The sequence below is a fragment of the Carassius auratus genome, chromosome 27, assembly GCF_003368295.1.
Source record: "Carassius auratus strain Wakin chromosome 27, ASM336829v1, whole genome shotgun sequence".
NCBI classification, from domain to species: domain Eukaryota; kingdom Metazoa; phylum Chordata; class Actinopteri; order Cypriniformes; family Cyprinidae; genus Carassius; species Carassius auratus.
The window spans coordinates 29,072,749-29,095,838 of NC_039269.1; the positions used below are offsets into that span (position 1 = coordinate 29,072,749).

The window sequence follows — 23,090 nt, forward strand, 5'->3', positions numbered from 1 at the left end:
TTACACAATGCATCACGTTCTTTAAGAATTACACCTTTTTATAATCTTGACAAAATACATATCGTCCGAAAGGTCTCAAGATTTCATATTTGGTGGTTATTTAGTTTTATTTGCAGAGATATTTAGACATTTGTGACAGAAAAATGCATTAAAATTTTTAATTGGCACCCAGTGGCTGTTTGTGGAATAACGCCCTAATAAAAATAAAATTTCACAGGAACCTCAATTCTTTTCATATCCACTTTGTAAATCATATCCAATTTGGAAGCCTTTAATTTGAGCCATTTTAGATTCAAAAAAATATTTTATCATTTATTTTATATGAACAATGCATTTTCTTTACAGTAAATTTAAACTACTTTAACTTTTTGATACTTTAATATTTTGAAATGATTCCACTTGTGTAATAATTTGCAGATTGTCTTCTTTAAAACATTTTTTAATGTGTTCATGAATAATTACAAATTTAGGTTTGGATCGTAAACTTTCACATCTATGTTCAATAATGGGGGGGGGGGACTTAAAGGGTTAATGTGGTCATAAATACATTCAGAGTCTAAATAAAAGCACTTCTTGTTGAGAAGAGTGAGTAATGGATTGCCCCTGCATTAAACTGGAAAATGAATGCACTAATGCAGATTAACACACTTATTTTGAATAATAGTGACCAGACACAAAATTAAAAACGTTGGACAGTTTTTCTTTTTATTACCGTATGTTGGTGATCTTTTAAAAGCGGTTTGGAGTATAACATCTGTTAGTGCATATGTCTGCTTCACCTTTCTTACATCATCTTTAATACATGTCATCTACACAACAGTTCGGGGAGCGTCCGGCCGTGAACCCGCAGGACTCGTCTGAGCCGCATGATTTAGGGAGCTTGAAGTTGAATGGGACTACAGACGCTCTCATCAGATGGCACTTTCGGTGCATCCCCATCACAAGTATCCCTCCCGACGAAACTGTTCCTGCAAGATATCCTTGTACTCGTCAAAGCCTCCGTCCACGCGGTGAACTCGCCCCGCCTCGCACACCCAGAGCTCCTTACAAACCATCCGGATCAGGCGCTCGTCGTGGGACACCAGAACCACACCGCCCTGACAGAGAACCAGTTTACCAGTTACAGTCAAAACAAAAACTATTCAGAAGCCAGATATCATTTTTGATTTTTTTTTACTAGTGGATGCAAGACATTATAGTTCATTTATGTAAGAGAGGATAGCACAAATTACACTATGAAATATTATACCCAAACAATTCTTCATATAGTGGACTACCAGAAAATTTGATAAATTATTCAGACACTAGAGCATGTTTTGTGTTTATTAAATGCTAATGCGATCTTTTTCCACCACGGACTGAACAAACATGTCGACACGAGAAGACTCTGCTCTTACTCTGAACTTGTTGAGGGCTTTTCCCAAGGCTTCAATCGTCTCCATGTCCAGATGATTCGTCGGCTCGTCCAGAATGTAGAAGTTGGGGCTATAATAGAAAGTCAGATTCGTTAACATCTGTCAAAACGAGGCACAGAATGATTAACTGAGGTTTGGAAGATGCAAATGAGTGTCTTTCAGAAGGTCAGTCTGTGAAAATCTGGGTGTAAATGAGGGTTACAGGCAGAGTATTACAGTTAACAAACTAAAACACACAAAATTTGACATATACATACGCACATACACACCTTATGTTATAGCATAATATTGCATATTTATAAATGCACAAAATATAATTAATTTAAATAGCAACAATTAAGCATCAAACAGATTAAAAATTAATGAACAAAAATGATAGTTGCATGATACCATAAGAAAACTAGTTAGAAGCAGCAGGAGCAAAAGCATGCGCCCATGAGAGTGTGTTGATGTGTGTTTTACCAGGGCATGGTCATCTGAGCGAAAGCCACACGACTCTTCTGTCCTCCTGACAGACTGGCGACGGGCCGCGTGGCCAGCTCCCCGGTGATGCCATACCCTCCCAGCTGATGACGGTACTCCTCCTCTGTGTGACCTGATGCATGAAAACAGCAGTGTTCAGCTGAACCTACTTCAGATTAGCAGAAGTAGCTATTTATTTTTATTGCTACGTCAGCATCTATGGCTTCCCTAATAGTAGACAGTTCATTCAAACAGAAAACATACCGTTTACTATAAATACAATTTAAAGATACTATGCATCAGCCGTGCATTTAACTTCCATAATGTGTCATATTAGAGAAACTGAACATTCGATTGCATGTAGCAACAAAGAGCTAGAATAACCGGTCATCATCACAGAGACTGTCTCAGTGTGTGGCTGTGAATGATGTGACTAATATCTTCATTACTGAACAGGACTTGAGTTATCAGAAGTGTCTCTGTAGGGGTCAGCGATGTAATCCTGATGATTTCTGATGAGGATGTAAAGTGCCAATTTGAGGAATTACCAGGGAATCTTTTGAGCAGCAGTTCTATTGAGCAGACATTCAGATCCAGCTGATCCACGTGATGCTGGCTGAAATAACCGATCTTCAAGTTTCTGTTTGAAAAGACAAAGGCATAAGTAAGAGGCAGACAGAGAGGGTCTAGTGTCGTCAGCGTCAGAGTGAGGCTCACCTGTGAGCGTATCTGGTGCCATTGACAGGCGTCAGCTCTCCCATCAGCAGCTTCAGTACAGTGGATTTACCAGCTCCATTCTCACCCACCTACAGACAGACACACACATACATACATACATACATACATACAACCAATGGATGAGTGCTCTCGAAAACCAAACCAAAACAAACCAAAAAGAAACTAACCAAATCAAAAACCAAAATAAACAAACAAAAAAGTAACCAAAATATGATACATGGATTTCATGGATACATGGATGAATGTTAAACATGATCAAAACTTTGCCGTTAAACCAGTTTCCCTTCTTCCTTTCATTGCAAAAACACTTAAACGAGCTGTGTTCAACCAAGTCTCCGCCTTTCTCACACAGAACAACCTCCTCGATAACAACCAATCTGGTTTCAGAAGTGGACATTTAACTGAGACTGAATTGCTCTCAGTTGTTGAAGCTCTAAGACTGACAAGAGAGGAATCCAAATCATCAATACTTATCTTGCTTGATCTGTCCGCTGCTTTTGACACAGTTAACCACCAGATCCTCCCGTCAAACCCTCCTGACAAAGGGCATCTCAGGAACCATACTCCAGTGGTTTGAGTCTTACCTATCAGATAGGTCCTTCAAAGTATCTTGGAGAGGTGAGGTGTCCAAGTCTCAACATGTAACTACTGGGGTGCCTCAGGGCTCAGTTCTTGGACCACTTCTCTTTTCTGTCTACATGGCATCATTAGGTTCTGTCATTCAGAAACATGGCTTTTCATACCACTGCTATGCTGATGACACTCAACTCTACCTCTCATTCCATCCTGATGATCCGACGGTAGCTATTCGCATCTCAGCTTGTCTAACAGACATTTCTTCCTGGATGATGGACCATCACCTTCAACTCAACCTTGCCAAGACAGAACTTCTTGTGTTTCCAGCAAACCCATCGTTTCATCACAATTTCACCATCAAGTTAGACACATCAACCATAACTCCTTCAAAAACAGCCAGAAACCTTGGAGTTATGATTGATGATCAGCTAACTTTTTCAGACCACATTGCTAAAACTGTCCAGTCCTGCAGATTTGCTTTATTCAACATCAAGAAGAAAAGGTCATTTCTATTGGAACATGCTAGGCAAGGCAAGTTTATTTATAAAACACATTTCATACTAAATGATAATTCATAATGGTGATAAAGGCATGAACAAGTTTCTCCAAGTCTTGACTGGAAACAAAACATCTAATTCTTGCAATAGTTTTTAGATGATAGAATGCTGATTTAGTTACTGCTTTGACTGCTTTGACTACTGAAACTAAGGTCCGTCTCCAGAATCACACCAAGATTCCTGACACCATGAGAACATCATCTTTGTTTCCAAATGCAATGACTTCAGTTTTTTCCTTGTTAAACTGAAGAAAGCTCTGGCACATCCAACTATTGATTTCATCAATGCATTGTCAGAGAGAGTCAATGGGGCTGTAGTCATTTGGAGATAAGGCTAGGTAAATCTGGGTATCATCAGCATAGCTGTGATAGGCTATTTCGTTCTTTCTCATTATTTGACTTAGTGGGAGCATATACAGGCTAAACAAGAGTGGTGCAAGAATTGACCCTTGTGGGACTCTGCATGCTGCACAACTCCTTGTTTAAGCTCTTGTTCTGTCCAGGCTTGACTATTGCAATGCTTTCTTGGCAGGTCTTCCAGCCAGTTCTTTCAAACCTTTACAATTAATCCAGAATGCGGCAGCAAGATTATGATTATGATAATGAGCCGAAAAGAATACACGTCACACCTCTGTTTATCAATTTGCACGGGCTCCCAATAGCTGCTTGCATAAAATTCAAGGCATTGATGTTTGCCTACAAAACTACCACTGGCTCTGCACCCATTTACCTAAATTCGAAAATCGATTGCACAATTGATAGGACCAACCCAAAAAAGTTTCGAAAATGAAAAGAGGGAATCGATTAATTTTAAAAGAATTAAACAATTAAAAAATATGACAGCGACCGGCTTTTGTGATGGAAAATTGGCAGTAATACCGCCACCTTGCGCAGCTGTACCTGAGTGTCCCTGGGACATCAGTGCGGTCGGAGCGCATCTTCTCAACAGCTGGACATATAGTAAATAAAAAACGCTCTGCTCTGGACCCCGGGAATGTTGATCGACTTGTTTTCCTGTCCAATATATTTGTAATGGTCCTAACCTTTTTGTGCATTTCATTATGCCTGCCTAGTGCTGCCTAGCCCAGCTGTCGGTTACGTTCAATAAAAAAACACACACGGCCTGTGCCTAAATCATAAATGCAGCCGGGTTGAAGTCTGCAGTGATGTTTTTCTTTTCTTATGGCAGCCGTCCCCTCTGCATATACATTTTTTCGAGAATGTTGCACTCCTGTTGCTGTTTGTTATTCTGCACGAAACTTCATGCCAATAAATAAGAAATATTGCTGACTCTTTTCATTCGAACGGTATTTGACGTTGAAAAAGGAAACTTTTTTTAGACATTATTTTACAATCAATTCAATGAACACTTATGTCTTAACAATCAAAAATGATTTTTTCACAAAAATGACAGCACTACAGCCTTATGTGCCCTCTAGAAGCTTGCATTCTGCAAGTGAACGTGGCTTGATTGTGCCATCCCAAAGAAGCACAGTCACTTTCACAGACTTTTAAATGTTCCTCCTGGTGGAATGACCTCCCCAACTCAGAGCAGCTGAGTCCTTAGTCATCTTCAAGAATCGGCATCTCTTCCATCTTTATTTGACCCTCTAACTTTAACACTATTATAATTCTATTCTTAAAATAATAATAAAAAAGACCTCTAACACTAGCTTGCTCTATTCTTTTTCTATTCTATCTGTAGCTAACTGAGACTTGTTATAGCACTTATATATCATTGCTCTTTTGTTGTTTTGGATTGCTTCCACTGTCTTCATCTGTAAGTCGCTTTGGATAAAAGCGTCTGCTAAATGAATAAATGTAAATGTAAACCTGTTTCCCACAAAATGTCCTGCACACTTGATTGATAGTTTAGAGTTCTTTACCATTTTTTTTTTCTTTTCTTTTTTTCCCAGTAAAAGCTTTTATGTAAACATTTCCAGCTTCCCCAGGTTTACATTCTAACTAATTTTGTGCTTTATATACTAAAAATTATTCTTTAGCACTTCTTAAGGTCATCTAATCGTACTCAACTCTGCTGTTTTTGGACACCATTAATATATACAAACTAAAACTCACTTTTAACATTCGATCTCTATATTAAAAAAAAAAATTATTTGGTCACCACTTGTGTGCTAGTGTATGAAAGATGGTTCAAGTGTACTACAAAAGGTGACTAAATACATTTTTATACATATGTACACAATATATAAAAATGATGTATACATACCACACATCATACATTATCATAACTATGCCAGCAAATGTCAGACCTCCTATTGTAAATACTTACGATGCAAATGCGAGACTCCAGATCAGCCGAGACGCTGAGGCCGTTGAAGATTCGCTGGTCAGGATTGTAGCCGAACTCCACCTCATCCAGCTGCAGGATCGGAGGAGACAGCTTCTCAAAGTTATCCGGGAAACTGTAGGGAGAGCAGAACAAAACTCTGTTTCACTTCTGAGAGGAGTCCGTTACACAAATACATACAGCGAAACTCACCGTAAGACGGCTTCAGACTCCTTGACTAAGGGCTTGAGTTCAGGCCTGTGAGACACACACACACACACACACACACACACACACACACACACACACACACACACACACACGGTGAGCCTACAGCGAGTGTGTTTGATCAGTAATGAACATGTGTCAGGGATGTCACACTTACAGTTTCTCCAGCAGCTTGAGTTTGCTCTGCACTTGAGCGGCTCTGTTGGCATTATATCTGAACCGGTCAATAAACACCTGAGAGACACAACATTAACAGAGGATTCAACTGGACTGCTTTCAATTATATATATATATATATATATATATATATATATATATATATATATATATAAAAATTGTATATTAAGAAAATATTGTGTAAGTAAGTACTTTTTCAATTCTGGTTATTCGTCATCAGTCAATAAAAAAACCCACTTTGATCAAAGAATGCTAACAATATTATCGACACAAGCAGACATCAGGAATTATTTAGACCCCTGCAACTTTCTTTTGAAATGTTATGTTGCAGCTAGGGCTGAAGATTAGGAGGGAAATTAAATACAAAATTAACTGCTGCAATTTTCCAATAATGTATCATAACTGTGATAAAATAAAATACAATAAATAAAGAATAATAATAAAAATAAAAAAAAAGTTTATTTTGCATTTGTAGGGCTGCAACATCTGGTCAATTCTGTGATTTTATATTTTATTTATTTATTCATTCGCTTTTTAATGCCATGCCAGCATCAAGGCTATTTCAACTGTTATCTCAGAATAAATTACACAAGATATGCAATTAACAAAAAGTTATAAAAAGACATTTTAGATCTACAGTGGCCAAAATAAAAAAAAATCTTGAATATATTCAGGTGATAGGTCTTTAAATAAATCCGTTAACACCCACCTCTGAATAAAACCTGGTCTATTTACATTAAAAACAGTACAATGATAAAATACGCTTCACGGTCATTTTAGTTTTTATGATTTTTAAACAATATGGTTATATAATTCTTAATAATAATAATTATCATCATCAAAAAAAAGCTAAATAAGACAGTCAGGTTTATATTGACTGTAAACCACACTGTGAACGAACACTTCACTCAGAGACGCAGCACATATATTTGAGTAATTAAATCACAGCTTTTGTGATTTCAGAAAAGCACCGAGCCAAATTGTGATTTTGGTTTATTTTCTATTAATAGTGCAGCCCTAGTTGCACAGAAGTGAATCCATACAGAAAAAATAATGAAAGTATTGTAAGGACTTGGGTTTCCTCCTCCTCCAGAGCTGTGGTCCAGTTCTCCATCAGTTGTGTGGATGTGCTCTGGTACCTGTATATGTTCTCTGTACTGTAACTGAGCTTCATATTCTCTCTGCTGGTTCTTCAGTCGGTCTTCTTTCGTCTTGATGAAGTTCTCGTAGTCTCCGCGGTAGCTCTCCAGCCGCTGCGAGTGCAGGTGTATGATGTCCGTCACCACCGCGTTCAAGAAGTTACGGTCGTGAGACACCACGAGGATGGTGGACTGCCACGTCTACACAAACAACACTTGCATTAGTGTGTCTTCCCACACTGTAGAACCAGTTAACGCCACTGCTTCAGCCATTAAAGCAGACTCGTCTGGCCGTCTGAAATATACTTACTTGTAAATAGTTTTCCAGCCACAGAATGGCTCGGACGTCCAACATGTTTGTGGGCTCTGAACAGAAGAGATTAATAGAAAAGCAGTGATGTAACTCTATCAATATTTAATATTTCCCACCATACTGTGTTCATTTTCCTCACCATCGAGTAACAGCAGATCAGGCCTGGGAAAACAAATCACAAAACAGAAAAAAAACGAATCACTTAAGCAGTACTGATTAGTTAAGTGATAATAGTTGTGATAATCGTAATCTAATTTGCAATAAAAGTGCACTATTATTTAATCAACGTTGTTTTTTATTCTGAATAATAAACTTACCGTGCGAACAGGGCTCTTGCTAAAGCTAACCTCATCCTCCAGCCTCCAGAAAACTCCCTACAATAAACACACGGACAATAATAACCACTGCAGACGTGTAGAAATCAGCCTGTTTTCATTTCTAATGTTTCTTGTTTCTGAAGAGATGTGGAGAAGACACTTATACGTGATTATTACTGCATGGCTACACACTCACTTGGTTGTTTGCTGTTGCATTGCGGCCGAAAAGCCTAAACCAGCGAGAATCACAGATGCTCTGAAAGAGAGGGAAACAAATCATTAATGAATATTGTATGATCTTTTCATTCGACTGCTTGACTACGCTTACACTGCTTTGTGTCACGTTCTTACACCTGTCTGAAAACTGCAGAGTAATTCTATTTTATCTGATAATACACACAAATCAGTTTCTGCTCACCTGGCCGGCGCTTTATCCGCTTCGATTTCTTCCAGTTTCGCATAAATTTCCGAAAGACGAACACTTTCTAATCCATCCGCACTGAAAGATTAAAGACAGAAACATTAGATTCAATGACAACCACAATGTGTTTTGTGCTTTTAATCTTGTTCATTCATGTTTCTTTGCATGAGCTCTGTTCTGTACGCTCCAATATTACTTTCAGTTGATGATGAAATGATCAGGTGCTTACATTTAACACCTGTTTGCTCTTTATATACCAAAACGAAGAGTTATTATAGATTATAGACTATGTTTTTGAGTTAAAATCATCTTAATGCAGGATGTGTTTCAGGTTTTGTCTTCTCCAGATGTTCACTGATGGACTGGAGCGCTGTGGATTATTGTGATGTTTTTATCAGACTCTCATTCTGACGGCACCCATTCACTGAGACACTGATGCAGTGCTACATTTCTCCAAACCTGACGAAGAAACTAACTCTTCCACATCTCTGACGGTCTGAGGGCGAGTGCATTTCCAGCAAACGTTCAGGTGTGTGTGAAGCAGATTAAAGACATGATTGTGTGTGACGTACGTTCCGTTGGCGATGTGTGCGTTGAGCGTGCGCTCCTCCTTCAGCAGCTCCTCTCGAACCGTGTCGCTCTCTAGGACGCTCTGCAGGGCCACGGTGTCGTCTCCGGCCACTTCCTGCTCCACGTGCAGAATAGAGATGTGCAGAGGGACCCTCAGGCTGCGGCTCGCCAGCATCTTCAGCAGAGTGGTCTTCCCGAGCCCGTTCCTCCCGATGAGACCGTAGCGCCTCCCGCTGGCCAGAGACAGCTCTGCACCCTGCAGCAGACACCTGTGAACACACACACATGCTGCGAACACACTCCTGCTTCAACATGCAGTCAAGTCACGAGAGATTCACATGTGTGACCCTGCAGCCAGTGTTTCTGATGCTCGTCACTGATTTCTCACCTCTCCCCAAAAGACACGTCGAAGTTCTCGATGCGGATGTCGTAACTTCGATTCTTCCCGGACGAATCGACGCGGTTTTCTTTCTTACTGCTCGCCTGACTGGCTGAGGCCTCCTCCAGGACCCTTTAAAACACATCCAGACACAACGACACCAGCCATCAGCCATCCACCCACCTCCACAAACTCAAGATCAGCAGTACTCACAGTGGAGACGGTGAGGATTTCTGCGAGTCTTTCTCGTTCCTGCGCTCATGCTTGGCTTTCAGTTTGGCTTCAGCTTTCTCGAGTTTCTTGGCATCCACAGTCTAACAGAACAAGAGAGGTTAATAGAGATAAAGGCACTGGACGCAGTAATCAAGAGGCAGACAGGAAGATCTCACTGTATTGGGATTCCTCTTCAGCATCCAGATCCCATGAACATCGTTAGCAGTTGATCCTGAAAGAGATCATCAGGCATTTACACTGAAGCTTCATTCACGGTGGTGTATTTCTGCCAAAACCTGAATCAATTTCTTGTATGATTTATGCCATCTAGCTGTTGTGCATCATCACTAAAAGCCTATAATGAAGTGTAATGAGATGAAGACATTCACCTGCGTCAGCAGACACCTGTGATAACTGCACTGGAGCCTCCAGCAACACCTGCTGCTGTCCAGAGTCACATCTAGTGCTGACAACAACACATGATCATCAGGATCTGTCCTTATGTTCACATTCACTAACGCTCTTACACAGACAGAGACAGGGAACTGAAGCACTACTACAAATATAAAAGCTTAGACAAAACTACTTAAACATTCAAATGTTTAACTTCTGAGCATAAAATCTAGAAGACTTCAGCCATCTACTGGCCGTTACTGTCATAACATGATTCTGACCTGATGTATTATTCGCTAGATGGCAGCAGCACAGTGCTGTTGAGTTTAACCCATAGACCGTATAAAAACATGGATGTAGATGTAGACTCCTGAAGTGCGTTTTTGAAGCTTAAAATGTACAGAGCTGTCTCCATCTTGGCAGCGCATCACCACTTGACTCTCCAGGATAATCGAAAATGGGCAAAAAGGCGGGAGCTGGTTGCTGAAGCCACGCCCACCTAGCGCGACGGCAAACCACCTGTCACTCAAGTGGCCACGCCCTTAATTATGCAGAACTTTAAGTCTTAATATAATTTAAACGGATGAGTTATAAAAAAAACAACAACACCCTCCTCACAGTTGTTAGACCAAACTCTTTTTTTGCACCAGACTGTAAACGTTTTTTCCTGCTGTAAAGTTGGGCATTTTAACATGAGGAGTCTATGGGATTGAGCCAGCCTCAGGTGGCCAGTCGATGAATTGAAGTTTTAGTCACTTCCTTGTTGGCTTCACGAGAGAGAGCGGGAGGTTGCCGCTCGGTTTAACCACTACATATCAGTTCACAAAATATTGTTAAAGTTAAAGTTCTTCTCATGTGTTGTTTCTCATGATTGTGATTCTTGGGTCAGCGCAGACATTTCCTCAAAGGTCCTGCATACTTCAGATATACATCTAAACTTTCTCATCTAAAGTTCTGTTTGTTCATAAACTGCTTTCCTAACTATAATTTCTCAAATTAAACTAAAATAAGAAATGTGTTCTTAAAATGGAATGGTAACTAAAATTATAGATTACTGAAATGTAACAAAAGTAATCTGAAAGGTGTTACAATGTTACAATTATTTCAAAACTGTTATCTGGAGCGGACGAAGGTTAATTTCTGTTTCTGTTTCTTTTTCTGTGGCCTGCCATACATTTCTACATCCCTAATGCAAGCTGTCCACCATTTGATTTGCATAATTCCTCTGGCAAACTGGACCCTAAAACCATACAGATGGCTCCTGTACATAAACACCATCATCTCATCAGACACTCATCAACATCCTCTGTTTCTAGACAGAACACGAACATCATAAACCACAGCTCTGTGCCGGATCTCTTACAGCTGGAGTGTGTTGAACATCTGGAAGCAGATTTTCCGGATGTCGTCTTCATTCTTGTCTCCGACGTCTTGCAGAACGTCGCCGATGGCATCAAACACTTCCTCTCCATCCTCGAAATCTGAGCCGCCGCTGTCCAACACGCCTGCAGGATCACACACACACACACACACACACACCCTCAGCAAAGAACAGGATTTACTCCAGACACATTACACTTCTAGAGTATTTCACATCTTTAACAAATGCAGATATGCACAATTAAACAAGAACTTATTTTTAGTGTTATATGAGTGTTACATACTGTAAAAAAATAGGATTTAGTTTTCACTTGGTTTAATTTACCCACCCTGGACATTAAATATAAATACATGCATTTTTAAACAAACAAAATACTATAAAATTGACAGTACAATTAACACTTCTTAATAAACATTTAATAATGCATGTCATGTTGCTATAAAGAAAAAGTTAAATAGCACTTATTCATGAATGCCACTGTTTCATATTGTGCTCATAAATTAATGACGTTTTCAGTGACGTTTTCAGTTTACTCTATGTAAATGTCAACCCAGATCTATCTTCCATTTGAACAAATAAAGCAGGCGTTAAACTTGCGTACTTCATTAATAAGGCCTATTTACACTGAAATTAATAAGAACAATTTATATTTACACTTGTACTTGCATAAAAATAATTTTGGACAAAGTAAATGAAGGCATAATCTGTAATTCACAAGCATGCAGTCGTTTAAGTTGATCTTTGCATTTCATTACTTTTAATGATATTTGTATATTTCGTCTTTCTGAATGACATCGTTTATATAACCGATCACGTGATCTACCTATAACTAATGGGTTCTCTTAATGCTCGTTAAATAACACGTCAGGCACAGACGGTTACACATTTTATGTTATATTATATTGTATATTAATGAGGAGACGGTAAATCATATCTGTCTGTCTGGAAACATGAAACCGTGTCACTCAAAATTCACTACAGCTGCTTTATTTATCGGATATAAACACGTTGTGAAATTATGCCTTGATTGAATTTTTAACTCCGGAGTCTGTTCCTTAAATTATTTCGAGGATAATGTCCTCAGATTCGTCTGTTAGCATGATCAACACATCAGCAGCTCTCTCTGATCTAATGAATGAACTCCTGACACTAACAGCGCGTTTAAGGTGTAATACAGAGATATTAATGTCGCAGATATGTACAGTGACGTTACCAGTGATATAATCGAAGAGTTCGGAGTCGATCTGTGGAAACTCGTTCTTCAGTATTTGCACATACGCCGCCATCATTCACACGCACCGGGCCGAACACAGCGCGCATGCGCAGCGGCGCGGCAATAACACGTGCACGTCACGTCGCCTCTGAACGTTTCATAAACGCTTAGCTTAAAATGAAGCAGTGACGTCGGTGGTTCAAACATCAGTTTTTATGAACAGATGAATGGCGTGTCGAAGTTAAAATTGTTGCAAGCATTTTTATACAATTCTGAGAGCTTTTGGTTTAAAAATTCCAGCATCATTATTAAAGAAATGTGGTGGCATTGACTGGATGTTTACTTAAATGTGACTTAAATCTTTATAAACATCTGCTGAAATGATCTGCGTTTCATCAAGATTTGCGATATTGGAAACTAGCACACACCAATAAGTTCACAAAACACAATTCCTGGAAACTATGAAGAAGGTGGCAAAAAATAATAAAATTAAATAAATAAATAATAATAATAATAATAATAATAAAGATTAATATTTTACTTTTGTTAGCTAAGAATTGTATTCTTGATGATCGTAATTCATCATTCTTGAAGTGTAAATCTGTAAAATCTACACTTTCAATTATTAAGGAATACTCAAAAATGTGTCAAAAATTATAATTTTGGAATCTTGTTAGATTTTATAAATATAATGTATCTATTTAACTTTTTTTATCCCGTTTAATCTGTATTTATTAATATGAATGATTTATAGATTACTACTTTTTTGTATTCTGTGTAAATCCCTCTTAAAAACTGATGTCTTTAAATGCAAGTTGTTTGCCAATTTGTTTTGTAAACTTGTAATTTTGTATATACTTCAATAATAATAATAATAATAATAATAATAATTAGCTTTAGCTAAAATCCTTTGCTTTGAAAGTAAATTGTATATTTCTTTCTTTCAATATAGCCTGTGTGATTGGGACGTGGTCAACATCAGTGTTAGCTGCACAAGATAATGCTCTCCATTCATTTAGTTTAATATTACATTCATAGCTTATTTAAACCTAATACTTAATAATTAATCCTATTTATAAACACTATAAAAAGAGACTTTAGAAATACTGGAATACAATAAACTAATTATATAAAACATTATACTGAGTTTATCTGTTAAGATTGTTTTCAGACCCATTCCCCCAGAAGAAACAAGTGATTTTGAAAAAGAAAGAAGGAACATTTTTAATAGTTTCTTTTTCTTTTCTTTTTTTTGATAATTTAAAAATTTAAAATTAGATTTCAGTTAATGCTTTGGGTTTGGATCATAACATTCTCATGAAACAGTCAATATCTGAATTAATATCCTAATTATTCTTTCACTGTGGGACTAGAGTTGAACAAATTCAGCAGAACGATCCTACATTTTTTTTCACACTACAGGTGCTGGTCATCTAATTAGAATATCATCAAAAATATTATTTCAATAATTCCATTCAAAATGTGAAACGTGTATATTATATTCATTCATTACACACAGACTGATATTTCTTTTAATTTTGATTATTTTAATTGACAACAAAGGAAAATCCCAAGTTCTATATCTCATAAAATTAGAATATTACTTAAGACCAATACAAAGAAAGGATTTTTAGAAATTCTGGCCAATTAAAAAGTATGAGCATGCACAGCACTCAATACTTAGTTGTGGCTGTTTTGTCTGAATGACTGCAACAATGCGGCGTGGCATGGAGTGGATCAGTCTGTGGCACTGCTCAGGTGTTATGAGAGACCAGGTTACTCTGATAGTGGCCTTCAGCTCTTCTGCATTCCTTGGTCTGCCATATCTCATATACTTCTTTACAATACCCCATAGATTTTCTATAGGGTTAAGGTCAGGTGATTTTGCTGGCCAATTAAGAACAGGGATACCGTGGTCCTTAAATCAGGTACTGAAAGCTTTGGCACTGTGTGCAGGTGAGAGTCCTGTTGGGAAATGAAATCTGCATCTATATAAAGTTGGTCAGCAGCAGGAAGCATGAAGTGCTCTAAAACTTCCTGGTATATGGCTGTGTTGACCTTTGACCTCTGAAAACACAGTGGACCAACACCAGCAGATGACATGGACCCCAAACCATCACTGACTGTGGAAACTTACACTGGATCTCAAGCAAAGTGGATTGTGTGCCTCTCCTCTCTTCTTCCAGGCTCTGGGACCCTGATATCTAAAGGAAATGCTCAATTTACTTTCATCAGAGAACATGACTGTGGAGCACTCAGCAGCAGTCCAGTCCTGTATGAAGCGAGACGCTTCTGATGTTGTCTGTTGTTCAAGAGTGTCTTGACACAAGGAATGTGAAGCTGAAACCATGTCTTGCATACGTCTGTGTGTAGTGGTTCTTGAAGCACTGGCTCCAGCTGCAGTCCACTCTTTGTGAATCTCCCCCACATTTTTGAATGGGTTTTGTTTCACAATCCTCTCCAGACTGCGGTTATCCATATTGTGTGTACACTTTTTCTACCACATCTTTTCCTTCCCTTCTCCTCTCTATTAATGTGCTTGGACACAGAGCTCTGTGAACAGCCAGCCTCTTTTGCAATCACCTTGTGTGTCTTGTCCTCCTTGTGCAAGGTGTCAGTGGTCGTCTTTTGTGCAACTGTCTGGTCAGCAGTCTTCCCCATGATTGTGTAGCCTACAGAACTAGACTGAGAGAACATTTAAAGGCTTCGCAGGTGTTTTGAGTTAATTAGCTGATTAGAGTGTGGCACCAGGTCTCTTCAATATTAAACCTGTTCACAATATTCTAATTTCCTCAGATACTGAATTTGGGATTTTCCTTAGTTGTCAGTTATAAACATCAAAATTAAAAGAAATAAACATCTGAAATATATCAGTCTGTGTGTAATAAATGAATAGAATATACAAGTTTCACTTTTTGAATGGAATTAGTGAAATAAATCAACTTTTTGATGATATTCTAATTATATGACCAGCACCTGTATGTCTGCTTCTTTTGTGACTGATGTGCTCCAGGAACCTGTTCAGTGAGGTTTTTGTAATACAGTTAAATACACGAAGGTGTACAGTGTTCTCAAATATAATTTAATTTTAATTTCATATTATCATATTTCATAATATATAATATTACTGACTGCAGCTGCATGACACTGAGACGGTCAAAACACTTTATTTTTCATACAAAAGCACATTAAACAAGGACAGAAGGGAACAATGATAGCAGTATATCATCATGAGTGAGTGAAGGATGCAGGTTCAGTACTGGAAGCTGCGTTTGGTCTGAATATCATCCAGGATTTGCTGTAACTCCTCGTCCTCAAACCGGCCTTCCAAACTAATAAAGAATTAAATAAAAAAAACAATACAATAAACAAATAGTGCAAACAAACTGCTCATATTCAGTTCAACAGTCTCATAAAACATCAGCCCAAATGTATTGAATGTGTTCTCTGAAGAAAATAATCCTCTAGTTAAAAACAGCAGATAAGCTGTTAACATCACAGTACAGAGTTAAATGAGTCTAGTTTCAGACTGATGGTTAAACGAATGTATTTCCACCTGTGAGATTGTGTCTGTGTGTCCGTGTGTCTGTGTGTGTGTGTGTGTGTGTGTGTGTGTGTGTGTGTGAAGGGAAGCGTGCCTGACCTGGGGATGAGTGCTTTGGCCTCCTCAGCTGCCTCCGGACACAGATTGGCTAAACTGGCCAGCTCAAACTTATGAAGCTTCTTCTGCAGAAGCAAGCTGTGAAACACGGTCAGAGTTATCAATCATCAGAACATCAGATTCACTAAATGAGACTAAAATGAACAAGTACAAGGGGGGAAAAAAATACACTAAATCTCAGAAATATACAATTTAGTTCATATGGAGATTTAGAAAAAAAAAAAAGTCCACATGCTCCATTATTTTCTATAGTCACAGTACAATGATTAGAAGAGCATGCGGAGGTGTTTTTAAATTAGAGCTACAAGATATATTGAAATAAAATTAATATCGCAATATGGCTTCATACCATTGTCAAGTTTAATTAAATGTAGATCTAATGCTCAGTGGTTTAACACTTGAAAATTATAAAAATGTTAATGTAAATAATAGCATTATAATTTACACCATTTTATTATTCATTTTATAGTATTTTTTACAATATATTTATTTTGTTATATTAGTGTATAGTCACATTGAAGTTGGACAAATTCCCAAAACAGTGGACAGAGATTTAACTTTGGTTACTGAAATTGGTTTTATTTATCTTTTTTGTTTTTGTAAAAAGAAAATCCAAGTATGAACATCCAAATATGCAAGACTTTCTGTAAATAGATTTCACACACACACTCTCGTATGGCGCTTTTCCGGTACACACTACCAGCTCGCCTCGACTCAACTCTGTTTGGTTTTCCACGGTGTAAAAGTTGTACCTGCTTCTGGATATTTTTTTTTTCATACCACCTCCAAGCGAGGTTCTGAGCGGGCTGAGCTGGTACTGGAATTAGAAAAGCACCAATACACTCATTCACTCTCTCTCTCTCACACACACACACACATGTCTGGTCAGCTATCCTTGTGGGGACTCTCCACAGGTGTAATGGTTTTTATACTGTACATACCGTATTTTCTATCGCCCTACACCAACCCTACCCCTAAACCTAACCCTCACAGGAAACACTCTGCATTTTTAGATTTTCAAGAAACTTCATTCTGTGTCATTTATTAGCTTGTTTACCCATGGGGACCTCAATTTAGTCCTCATGAGTCTGTGTGTATTCAGGTTTAAGTCCCCACCAGAATAGAAAAACAAGTACACTCTCTCTCTCTCTCGCTCACACACACACACACACACACACACACTCGCTCTCTCTCTCTCTCACACACACACACACACACACACACACACTGTGTGTAGCGTGTGCTGACCTGCGCACGCTGGCGATGGTCTCTCGGTTCTTGAAGCGGCTGAATCTGGCCGTGTAGTTGAGGGTCTTCATGAAGACCTCGGACAGCTCCTGCTCGTCCTCCGCGCTCTCGTTCTGCTGCTTGCGATGCTCCAGTAACATGTGCACCTCTGAGTTCAGCAGGGTCTCTGCGTTCTCAAACTCTGACACAAATCAGACATCATGAGCACATCTCCACAACAAAACACTGAACTAGATCAACATTCTGACAGTCGACTCAAAAAACATTAGATCATCTGACAATTTGACCTCACTTTGGGGTGTGATAGAGACAATAACAAGAATAAGGTACAGTTTAATGTTATCACTGAGCCTCAGAATCAGCATCAGCTTTATTGCCAGGTATATTTACACATACGAGGATTAGTTTAGTGCCAGAAGCTCCACAGTGACTAGTCACCGAGAATACAAATAATTATATACAAACAGACAAACACGAGACCTGACGATACATTTTCTGACAGACAGTCGATTCAAAACACGAGGTAACGTTTACAAGATCGCATTTATTGAGAAAGTAATGCGAAGTGTGTGACAGGATGAATCCCGAGCGAGTGATCACAGGACACAGAGCTCAGAGACGCGCGAGCTGATGATGATGATGATGATGTGTTTATAATCCTCTCACCTTTAGGAAACATGAGCTGAGACGCGTCCTCCTCCACATCCCCCACATGCGCTGCTCCTCCCGCCGCCATCACTCAACAACTACAGCCGAAATACAGTGAGTGTGAGCTAGCCTTCAGTGTTTACTACATAACTACACCGCACACTGTCTACAGCGCGGCTCCGAGTGAAACACACGCTACTTCCGGTCAAAGTAGGAGAGGATTTACTCACAGCGCCATCTAGCGCTCTGTCGGCGAACAGCGCCTCAGTTTAAATCTGGTCTCTTGTGATAAATGCTGTACAGTCAGCAGGACTCGCTCTTCATTACATTACTGTATTGCAGTTGTGGCACCAGCTGCCTCGTCTTCCTGTCTGCTTTCAGTACCTGCTCAAGCACTCCCTCAGTCATGTACAGTGACAGCAATCCCATTGTGCTGAAGATAGTTTTATCTCAGTTTGAGCATCTTTTTCTTCTAGATGAGAGAATATACTAGCCACTTCTAATGCATATGCACTGATGAGCCAAAACATTATGACCATGCATAGGTGAAGTAAATATACTTAATTATCTCCTGAGAAGGTCACATGTGAAGGTCTTGACAATTTAATTATATGCTAAATGAGCAGTCAAGTAGTCAGTGTGCAGAAGGAACGGGGAGGAATAAAGATCTGAGTGACTTTGACCAGGGCCAGACTGATTGCCAGATGATTTCTTATAAAGGTAAAACATCTGAGCAACGGTGGGCATAGGGTTAATTAAAAAGACTGGCTGTTTGCACTCAGCTGGTAATACACTTCTGCAGTAGGACTAGCCTAAAATGTAATATAACAAGAGAACACTATGGGGAAGTTAGCAAGAAACAAAAACAGCAGAAAAGTAAAACAGGGTAAAAAGACAATATTTTATTAATTTAAACATAAAGTTATCAAGATGCTTATCCATTCAAATTCAGTAACAAAAATCCAAATTCCAAGTAGCCTGAAAGAAAGATTAAATTACATAGTCAAAGAAGAAATCTTTTATTTTTAAAAACACTTCCTGAACTGATTGTGACATCAAATTTGACCGTGATGTCTTTTACCTTTGTCAGAATTTACGTTAGTAAACCCCTTTACAAGACCTTCATCTAAACTAATTTTAAACATTTAATAATTAAAGCCTCCGCTTTAAAATCTTATTTTTTTCTTTCTTCTTTTCAGCTATAACAACATTTTATGGAATCATATGAAAGTTGTTTTTGACAAATTACGTAGTTAAATCGAATACTTAATTTAAATTGTTTTATGAACTGAACTTTGGAAGTCAAGTTTAGTTAGAAAGTGAACGTTAACTTCAAACCAAGCAGATGCATTATCAGCGAATTTCAACAAATGTGGAAGAGATGAATTAGAAACAAATTGTATTTTGGTAGAAAAAGACATTAAACTTAAGAAACTGAGAACAAATGCCATTAAACGTAAGAAACAACACTTTAAGCCATCATCTCACTATCTGGAAATAAAGCACTTGATCCCTGAATTGGGCTTTAAATGTATGTGTTGCTTTCCAAACTCAATATCTGATGAGAAATTAAGATAATATAAATATGAAGTCTTTCTGTTTGCTCGTTTCATTGAACACATTTCATTTGTATATCTATGAAACACCTCTTGAATATTGTGAGGATCAGCATCTGACTCAGAGTCCTCCTTGAAATCTACATCTGTCCTGTTATGTCTCTGTTCTCCTGACTGATCTAGTATTTGTCATCATCTGCATCACTGAGGGCTTCACCGCCAGCGAGAGATACGCTCTGTGCCAGTCTCTTCCGGAAGTGTCCGTTGGGCACCTGCCAGCCTTTTCGTGACCTTGTGCGCATCGAGGCGCTGACCGTGTTGGCGCGGCCAAGACTGGTGGCCACCGCTGCCTCAAAGGTAAGAGTTTCCATAGGAGCGGCAGAATCAGGGCTGTGCTCTTCCTCTTGTAGGGCGAGGAAGGACTCGGAAGGATAGCGGCGTGCAGACGAACCCAGATATTCATCCACTTCAAAATGGGTACTTTCCTGCTGTCTCGCTTCCTGGTCTTCAGCACCGGCGTCCCATAAAGCAGTACTACAGCACGCTATCATCTGCTGGACGGTTGCATCATCATCGTCGTCATCATCAGCGTGTGATGAAGGTTGTGTGTGGCACACTAGGGGTGAGTAGGAGATGTGAGGGTGTGAGCAGGTGGAGGTCTGGGACAGGCGACGGTTGCCGCTCGGGGTGCTGGACTCTGAGGTGGAGGGAACGGGGCTTTCAGAGCTGTTTCCCTGCGGAGAAATCAGATTTTAAGAATTTAATCTCATTTAGTTTTTAAAAGACCGTCTTCTGTTTTTGGAGAGTGCCGTGATGCATTTGTGCAGAAGACTAACTCGGGAAACATGAAATGTTGAATAAAGCCGTTATTTTTGTTTCCTTCATGCGCAAAAATAATTATTGTAGATCCTTGCAAAATTAAAGTTGAGCCACTGATGTCACATGCACTGTTGTATTAAATGTTTCTGGACCTGGGAACGTTTCAGTTGCGTTGGGGTCTCAGAGTGCTCTCCGACTTCATTAAAAATATCTTAATGTGTGTTTTGAAGATGAATGGAGGTCTTACAGGTTTGGAACGACGTGAGAGTGATTATTTAATGACAGAATTTTCATATTGGGGTGAACTAATCCTTTAAGATACAGTAAGCTAAAGATCATGATTCAATACTTTCTGAGCAATGTTGCCGGGCAACTTTGGGTAATTTTGCTTTCAACGGGCAACATGTGAGACACAGGGCACTTGAGCAATCTAAGTAGCCAGATAGAAATATGTTACTCTTCCTCAATAGGAAAGTGTCCAAGCAACATCGCTCAAAAAAAGTTGTGCGGCAAAATTGCTCAAAAAGTTGCTCCGTGTATCACCAGTTTTATAGTATCTTAAAGGGATAGTTCACCCCATAATTTACTCATCCTCAACTATCTTATGTGTTTATGAATTTCTTCATTCAGACAAATACAATCAGAGTTATATTTAAAAATGGCATGGCTCTCCCAAGCTTTATGATGGCAGTGAATTTTAGGTTGAGAATTTTAAGTCTTTGTAAGAAAAATATGCAAATTTAAATGTTATAAACAGTGGTCTCTAATCTCCACTAACTAATGAATGTGCGTTCAGGAAAGAGGGCCATTCCAGTGGATTTTATGATGGATGGATGCATTTTTTTAGACCTCTATTGGACTATTGAACTATCACCTCCCATGCACTGCCATTATAAAGCTTGAAAGAGACAGGGCATTTTTTTAATAGAACTCTGATCTGAAAGAAGCAAGTCATGTACAACTAGGATAGCTTTTGAGCAAGTAAATCATGGTGTAATTTCCATTATTGAGGTGTACTATCCCTTTAAGCTGATAGCTTGTTTCTAGATGGTCAACGCAAGTCATCTGCTGATTGACCAGTTCCAAAAAAAAAACAGCTTTATCCAGTCTTGCTCTGGATCTGAGTCTCACTGCCTAGTGTCTCAATTCGGATCAGGATTTTGGTTTATTGTCCCTGACGAAACCTAAACACAGCACAGTTCTTTCTTCTTTAATATCTATCTGTCCAGCAGGGGGCAGCATTTGTAGCATAATCTTAAGTTGCATGTAAATCAAACATCTTTTAGTTTTTTAGTTTTCTCTAAAACGGTGAGAGATCATGTGAAAAAAACCTTCACAAATAAATGTTTGAGCAGTTTGTTTACCTGTCTGGTGACCCCATGTATGCGCTCCTCACTGGGAGAGCGGGAACGAGATTTTGGGTTCGAGTTATCCGGGGAAAGTAAGAACCGTTGTTCTTTTGGTCGTCCTCGCACCTTTTCCATGTACTGTGTCTGGTCTGAGTGGGACACTGTAAATTGTGAAACAGATACACTAGGTTAACCAAAGCACTCGAGACTTCATATCTTATACTGCATGTGTTCTCATGGGTACAGACTACAGAACTGTTCAGGCCCAAAGCAGAGCAAAGGGTAAGTCCTTGTGCTATGTGTGTATTGTATGTGTGATTTAAAGCTTTAATTGTTAAAATCATATTTTCCAATTAAGTAACATTCTTAAACTTTTAGAACTTCCTCCTGGTCTTGAGTGTTTGACGCATGAGCATGCATTTGATCAGCTCTCGTCTCTCGCAGCGTGACTCATTAAACAAGCGTTGGCTGGTGTATTTGTGTGTTCTGGAGTTGTGCTGAGTCTTCTCACTTTACAAGAGAAACGCAGTAACCAACCTGCAGCTTTGTAGCTCTTGTGTCTGGTTCTGAACGCATGTTCAGGTGGGCGATCTTCCCCCCACATGCCATTCAACCCTGATTCATCAACCTGCGCATCAGCATCACACGAGTTACAGTCAGCAAAACATCTTGTCAGTCTATAACTCATCATTCTATATAGTACATATCTTCTTTAAATACTATGACTCATAATATCTATTCCAATCATTTTTTGTTTTGTTTTCACTTTTTTAATCTTTAAACTCCTGATAATATATTGTGTTGCTTAACCTGAAAACCAGGTGAGAAGAATATATTTTCCCCTGTCAACTATTTAAATAGGAAGAATGTTGTTTGGTACCTGAGAGGCATCATAGTCTTCACTGCTGTCTGTACGGTGGGTCATGGGCTGCAATAACAGCTCTGCTGGGGATATGGGGCTTAAAGCCAAAAACCCTCCACTGGTCCTACAATACACAACCACATTTTGTGAGTGAACACCTTTAATG

The 23,090-nt window shown here is 39.0% G+C and overlaps 3 protein-coding genes across 4 annotated transcripts in view; all 3 read right to left on the bottom strand.

Annotated features, from left to right (window-relative positions):
• Window positions 1-679: 679 nt before the first annotated feature.
• On the bottom strand, window positions 680-12,916 carry abcf3 (ATP-binding cassette, sub-family F (GCN20), member 3). The gene is made up of 21 exons (XM_026207072.1): window positions 12,782-12,916; window positions 11,551-11,692; window positions 10,184-10,260; window positions 9,971-10,026; window positions 9,795-9,895; window positions 9,591-9,713; window positions 9,205-9,471; window positions 8,630-8,710; window positions 8,408-8,467; window positions 8,212-8,268; window positions 8,034-8,056; window positions 7,892-7,947; window positions 7,582-7,782; window positions 6,423-6,499; window positions 6,251-6,295; window positions 6,041-6,173; window positions 2,595-2,683; window positions 2,426-2,517; window positions 1,878-2,010; window positions 1,398-1,485; window positions 680-1,097 (listed from the first exon to the last, which is right to left on the bottom strand). Exons 1-21 carry the CDS (start codon window positions 12,855-12,857, stop codon window positions 939-941), a joined length of 2,136 nt encoding a protein of 711 aa, XP_026062857.1. The 5' UTR covers window positions 12,858-12,916; the 3' UTR covers window positions 680-938.
• Window positions 12,917-15,932: 3,016 nt separating this feature from the next.
• Window positions 15,933-18,560, bottom strand: polr2d (RNA polymerase II subunit D). Its single transcript, XM_026207129.1, has 4 exons — window positions 18,357-18,560; window positions 17,691-17,871; window positions 16,425-16,520; window positions 15,933-16,113 (listed from the first exon to the last, which is right to left on the bottom strand). The coding sequence occupies exons 1-4, from the start codon at window positions 18,424-18,426 to the stop codon at window positions 16,035-16,037; spliced, it is 426 nt and encodes a 141-aa protein (XP_026062914.1). The 5' UTR covers window positions 18,427-18,560; the 3' UTR covers window positions 15,933-16,034.
• A 660-nt stretch (window positions 18,561-19,220) lies between these two features.
• Window positions 19,221-23,090, bottom strand: part of cacna1eb (calcium channel, voltage-dependent, R type, alpha 1E subunit b) — a 79,027-nt gene continuing 75,157 nt past the window's right edge. Inside the window, exons 42-45 of one of the 2 annotated variants that reach the window (XM_026207061.1) lie at window positions 22,943-23,048; window positions 22,600-22,690; window positions 22,078-22,223; window positions 19,221-20,628 (exon numbers count right to left, since the gene is read on the bottom strand). In XM_026207061.1, the coding sequence (XP_026062846.1) occupies window positions 20,074-20,628; window positions 22,078-22,223; window positions 22,600-22,690; window positions 22,943-23,048 (898 nt within the window). In that variant the 3' untranslated portion in view covers window positions 19,221-20,073. The remainder of the gene's footprint in view (window positions 20,629-22,077; window positions 22,224-22,599; window positions 22,691-22,942; window positions 23,049-23,090) is intronic. The other variant, XM_026207060.1, reaches the window with a different exon arrangement.